Source organism: Arachis duranensis, chromosome 5 (genome assembly GCF_000817695.3).
Source record: "Arachis duranensis cultivar V14167 chromosome 5, aradu.V14167.gnm2.J7QH, whole genome shotgun sequence".
NCBI lineage: Eukaryota > Viridiplantae > Streptophyta > Magnoliopsida > Fabales > Fabaceae > Arachis > Arachis duranensis.
This window is the reverse complement of record NC_029776.3, coordinates 30,203,251-30,209,493: the sequence shown is the minus strand read 5'-3', so window position 1 is coordinate 30,209,493 and position 6,243 is coordinate 30,203,251. Positions and strand designations below refer to the sequence as shown.

Genomic DNA, 6,243 nt, shown 5'->3' with positions numbered 1-6,243 from the left:
TTGTTATGATCGACAATTGTCCAAGCGGAAGATAATTAGGCGAAACAAACTTCCAATTGTCAGGCCATCTGTTGATGCAGCCAGTTCTCCAAAGTCAAATGTTGGTGCTGCTGATGTGGTTTTAAGGGAGACAATGAAAGGAGTAAGTGTAGAAACATCTGAAAAGATGAAAGCTTTGTTAAAGTTTGTTCCAACACCTGAATTTAAAGCACCACGAAAGAAAGCTTGATGATGTCATGAAGACTTTAGTTGTTACTATATGATAGTCAGAACAATTTGGTGTTGTTGCTTTAGTTGTTGCTTTTGATTTGCATTGTGATGGATTAAATCTAAACTTGTATTTGGTTAGTGTTTGTTTATGGTGGTATGACCCTAGCTATAAACTTTTTTGTTTAGTTTATATTTTATACTTTGCACTATGCTGTTGTATAATTAATACTATTATGTGCTTTTGTTAAGACAACACTATTGTCATAATTATTATAATTATAATGATATATTACAAGTTAGTCTAGTTAAAGGTGTATATTTATTAGCTTTGTTTTGTCATTACATTATCCTTCATATAGGTTAATATCCAAGTTAATAAGATACAAAGTTGAGGAAAACTTAACTTCATTTATTTATAATAATAAATCATTACATAATGATCATGGACAGACTCACATTCTAGCTATTTTTTAATTAAAAACCAAAATAATTAAATACCAAAACCAAATTCAATAGTTATTACAATACACAACAGCAGCAACATCAGCATCTTCAATGTGCTAATACTATTCTCTAAAGATTCTATTCTGCAACTGAGTTCAATAAAAACTTCTTGTGCAACCTAAACTACACTTTGTTCTTTATATCCATCAGTCCAATGAAAGAAATTACAGTGAACTCCAAACTACAATAACGCAAAAAGAACCATTGAATTAATAATCACCAAATCATCCCTTTAAACCCGTATCAACTTAAAAATTTCATTAAATAGAGAATTTTACCTCATAGTTGGGACACCCATGAAAAGGTCTTCCTGAATTCTCTGGCGTCGCTGAGTATTTAATTACCATACGCAACCCACAATTGCATAATACAATATTTTTACCCCTGGTTCGAATTTTTCGGTTACTGTAGTTTCTCCCACTGGAGTTGTTCTTACTTGAACTTCCTTGACTTCTATCACCCCCACCCATGATGTCTCACCTAAAAGAGCGACTTTTCAGAGCTTCACAAGATGAATAACAACGAGGAGGAGATGAGAGGAAACGAAGAACAAATATGAACAACAGCAACAAGAAGGAGAGGAGTAGAGACGAAGAACAAAGATGAACATTTGGGGGTTAGGATTTTATAAATGTGAATGAATTAATTTGGGTGTTTTAATCAAATTTGGGACATCAATTTAAGTTGAACTCACTGTGTATCCACATCAACATACAGTTGGCACTTAACTGTACACTTCAGCGTCATTAAAACATCTCTTAACTTTTGAACCAACAAAAATTTCCGATTATAAGAGTAAAAGACTTATTTAATCATTTTAAAAAATAAAAGACTAATCTAAAGCTGAGTTAAAAATTTCAAAAATTAAATTGAGTATTACTTCAATAAAAAAACTAATTGAGAATTACAACTACATACGGGAAGGAACACAAGGAACGATATGGCAAGAAGCAATTACTAGCGGTTCCCAACAACCATATGGAACATGCATTAATTGCTTGTAAATTATGTAACGAACACAAGGTCTTTAGTGTTGCTTTCCTTATTTTCAATATTTGTCTCTGGATTAAACTTTTGGTACCTCAATGTTATTACAAATAACTAACAAAATACAGGTATTGACTTCAATAATTTGATATCATTACTCTCATATCAAACTATTAATGTCAGTCACAAAACCAAGAAAAAAACTATTAATGTCCAAACTTTATAAAAGAAGTTTAACTAATTCAAACCAACATGGATATAAATTCTTATACTTGTTAAAACTTAATTTATTTTTAAAAAAATTAATTTTAATAAACAACTTTTAAAAAATAAAAAACTAATTAAACTTAAAAATTATAATAAAAGGCAATATATAACCCGTAAATAAATTAATACTTACATAAATTAAATTATTCTGTTAACTTTTATAATTTTTTAAAGTTAATTAAGTTTTATATTTTAAAAGTTTTCAAATTTAAAATTAATGTAAAAATCTAACTAAAAACTTTTAAAATATAAGAGACTTAATTATAAATTTAACAAATTTATAAAATCTCAGTAATCTAATCTTAACATAATTGCATATCCATTATTTGATCCTCCGATATTTCCATTATTTTCTTTGGGGTTCTTGTTAATGGTTTATATTATCAATTTATCATCTATAATTTAATTTTCTTGAAGCACATCCAAGGCATAAACACCCTTTCCTCCCTTTCTAGCAATGGCAAAGATTGACATATTGATTATGGTACATATCAAGAAAACTCTTTCTCATGCTCTGCATTCCGAAACCACAAGCTGCTACCTCTGCTTCAATATGGAGAATATTAGGGAAAAGAGCCCTTTTCTAAACAATAATTACTTGAAATAACAAGTCTCCGGAAACTGCAACCGGAACAAACACGCAGCAAAGTTGCTTCAACAATTTCACTTTCACCTACGAATTAGTGATGCTGCAGTTAAAAAATAGCCATCGAGACAGTCTTCTCTACACGGATGACCTGAAAAAACACATGGAATACAAAATCATAAGTCATAATCTGACACATGTAATAAAGTAATTCCCATTACTACTGGTGAATATGAAAATTATATAATTCAAAGAGAACAGCAATATTATATATTGTTACCTGATGTTCTGGTTCCTCAGTGCTTCACAAGCAGCTGGTGAAATGCCATCAAAACAGCTGGCATTGTAACTTTGTGCTTTCTCAGCATCTTGGACCATTTTGTGTGAATGCTGTTCTAAATGGGTTGAATCGCTTTCAACATCTGACAATGGGTTTACAAAGAATCCACCCCTACGATGCTGAAATCTTTTGTGATTAGTTGTAGTTAACATTTGTTTGCTATCAGCTTTATCAGCTGTTGCTGTAATAGGTGATGATATGCTTCCCGATGAAGAGAACCTAGTCTCGGTCTTCTTCCAGAATTTAGAACTCAAGAAGTCAGAACCAGGAAGCTTGCAACACATGTCTTCTGTGGCATCCATGTTGGGAATCCTTCCACTTGATACTGCTAAATCATATGATATTTCATCCAAGGCCATCTCTAGGCCATTTACACGTGTCTCCAGAGAATTCAACCCACTTTGGGAGCTTCCAATAAATCTCTATATTCAGATAAAACAGGATAACATAACTCAGAAAATATATTATATACTTCCTTAAATGTTTACAAGCTTCGAAGAACAGCAATTGGGTGTTAGCGTATTGCAGATTTGCAGTTTACTTCAGCTATGGATAGCTTAAATTGCAAGGTAAAAGGAAGACAAAATAGTATGTGGTAGAACAGGTCCATCATGTGTTCAAATAATTAAATAAGGATTTTTTTTGTCATTAAACAGTAGTCTGATGGAAGAAGCAAAACAGTCACGGCAAATGGCAGAAAGGAATATTACCCAACCAGACTACTACAATTTCATCTCAGTTGAAAAATTTACTTGATCAAGTATAATGTTAATTAAACACTAACACTGTCTAAAAACTAGGTTCAAATAAACAGACTCAACAAGTAATGAGCAAGGTATATTTAACAGAGTGGAAGTAGTTCAAAATCACAAATTCACAATACTATACCTGGAGGAGGTCTAGCAGATTGGATTGCTGGTTTTCGATTTGCAAAAGTTGTTCACGGATCAATGACAAATCCTCAGCATCTTGTGGGCTCTCACAAACTTCATTTACATTGTTGACAGTAACATCTGACTCAATATTTTCATTCCCATAACATGGAACAACACGTGATTTCAAACCGCTAGATTTTTGAACTTTCTCATCAGAAGTCCTGCTAAAGAGAGCACGCTTTATCTCTTGCCTTGAGTTCACAACATTTTGGTTTCGGGGTGGTTTAGAAACTTCAAAATCACACCTCTTAATGACATCTTCCTTAGACATTTTCGAATTGGGGGACTTTGAGACTGGAGTTACAAGTTTCTCATCTGAGAATTTGTTGTCATCCTGCTGATGCAATATCCTGATTCTTGAGTCCTTGTTATTAATCTTCAGAGGTTTCTCTCTTTCCACGGAAGATGCGAATGAATGTGTAGATGGAGGGGACCTGTTTACAGGGACTGTCTTCTTCGGTTGAGAAAATTTAGAGCCAAAATTGACACAATGGCCTTTACTATCATCTGGACCTATAAGGAAAACCCCCAGAATTAAGAATGATTAGCATATTTCATTATCGAATCATTCCTCTAATACCCCTGAATGGTTAAAACACTTTAACATAAAGAAAATATAAAAGCAATAAGATGAATAAAGATCTTACCTTATTTCTAATTTTGAAATGAATCTAATTAAGTCTTTATTGGAGTACTCTTAAAAGGTGGCAAAAGTAATTTAAAATTGAAAAAGAAAAAGGTTTAAGAAAGATCCATCCCTGAATTTTTCACCACCAATGACTCTCATGTCTCAACAAGTCAATCGAAATTTTAAATCCACAGTTAAGCCCAAGCCGGAACAAATAAAAACATAACATGAAAATCACACACAGCAGATAGGTTGCAATAATTTAATTACCATACCAAATCCTAATGAAGCATTACTTAAAAATCAGAAAGATGAATATTTTGGAAAGCAAGATAAGCTTTCTACACTTACCAAATGAAGAACATGTAGACTTGGCAGGAGAAGACGCATCCTCAGATGTATCATCAGCTACCTCCTTCCACATCTCCAACGCACGATTCATGCTTTCCCTAACAACTTTCACCTGCAAAAACATCACCACAGTCATCACAATCAACATTCACATTTTCTTTTATCTTCTTTTCAAATTCCTGCATCTTCAGAGCTTTTAACAATACCTTATCAAACTTACGATTCTGCAAGGAATCCAAGCAGAGAGCCCTGTGCCGCGACGCTAAATCTCTCTCCGTCGTAGCGACCTTACCGAGCGCCTCCGCCGCTGCCTTCCTCACCGCCCAGTCCTCACTGCTCAGGAACTCCACCAGGCATGGCACTAGCCAGTTTAGCACGCCGCTGCTCGATGCACCGCCGGCGCCGACAACGCTTCCAATCAGCACCAGGAGCGCGGCCTTCGCCTTGCAGACTTCGCTCTTTGCGAGCTTCCCGAGCCGCGGCATCGCGCTACGACGAAGTGCCTCCGCGTCCGGCTCCGGCGCAGCCTCGACTGCGGCGGCAAGGCAGAGCGCGGCGCCGATCTGTGAGTTGGCGTCTTGCTCTTGCGCCAGCGCGTCCATGAGCGGGCGGAGGAACGCAGCGGTGAACGGCAGTTTCGTGATCCGCGACGACATGGTGGAGACGGCGTCGACGCAAGCAGATCGGACGGCTGAGTCAGAGTCGCGTAGGCGGCGGAGCACGGTTGCAATCATCTTGGACAAAAATGGAGCTAGTGCGTCGCCGTGGAAGCGCGTGAGGAGTGAGAGGAGGTTAACGCATTGCTTCCGGACCGGCGATTTGGAAGAAGAATCGGTGTTGTGGATGCAAGAGAGAAAGGAGGAGAAGGACTCGGGGCTGAGAGTTCTGGCGATGGACTCGAGTTCCGCCGTGGCGATGGCGAGGGTGTCGCGGTCGGAAAGCTTGTTGAGAAGCATGATGACTCGCTGGCGGAGGTCCTGAGTTGACCCCGGTGACGTGGCGGCGAGTTGGGGCGGGCCGCTGAACGAGTTGCGCCTGGAAGACGGGAGTGACATTGTGGGGCTGTCGAGTTCTTTTGACTCGGTGGTGACTCAATGACTCAGCATTCAAGAAGAGTGAAGGACAAGAAGAAGGACCGAAGGAGTAACCGTATAAGTAACTGAAGAAGCGGTGCGTTTTTGTGGGAAGTGGTGTTTTTTTTTTTTGGCGGCAGAGTTTCGAAGAGATTTGGGAGATTCAATGCAAACGAGTTTGATTATCGTTGATGGGATCATTTTATACGGGTGGCAAACTCTGCGTTCTGTGCGGTTTTGCATGTTAATAACTTTTGTACAAATAATTATTAAAATTTTTCATTAAAAGTACTAATTAATTCTTAAAAACAATTCTATAATATATATGAATAGGATTAACTAATTTCTAGAAATGATGAATT

General features: G+C 36.9%; 1 protein-coding gene across 1 annotated transcript; it reads right to left on the bottom strand.

The window, feature by feature from the left end:
• Positions 1 to 2,394: 2,394 nt before the first annotated feature.
• On the bottom strand, positions 2,395 to 6,041 carry LOC107489021 (TORTIFOLIA1-like protein 4). Its single transcript, XM_016109801.3, has 5 exons — positions 5,015 to 6,041; positions 4,809 to 4,920; positions 3,783 to 4,342; positions 2,835 to 3,316; positions 2,395 to 2,705 (listed from the first exon to the last, which is right to left on the bottom strand). Exons 1-5 carry the CDS (start codon positions 5,861 to 5,863, stop codon positions 2,693 to 2,695), a joined length of 2,016 nt encoding a protein of 671 aa, XP_015965287.1. The 5' UTR covers positions 5,864 to 6,041; the 3' UTR covers positions 2,395 to 2,692.
• Between the last annotated feature and the right edge of the window lie 202 nt (positions 6,042 to 6,243).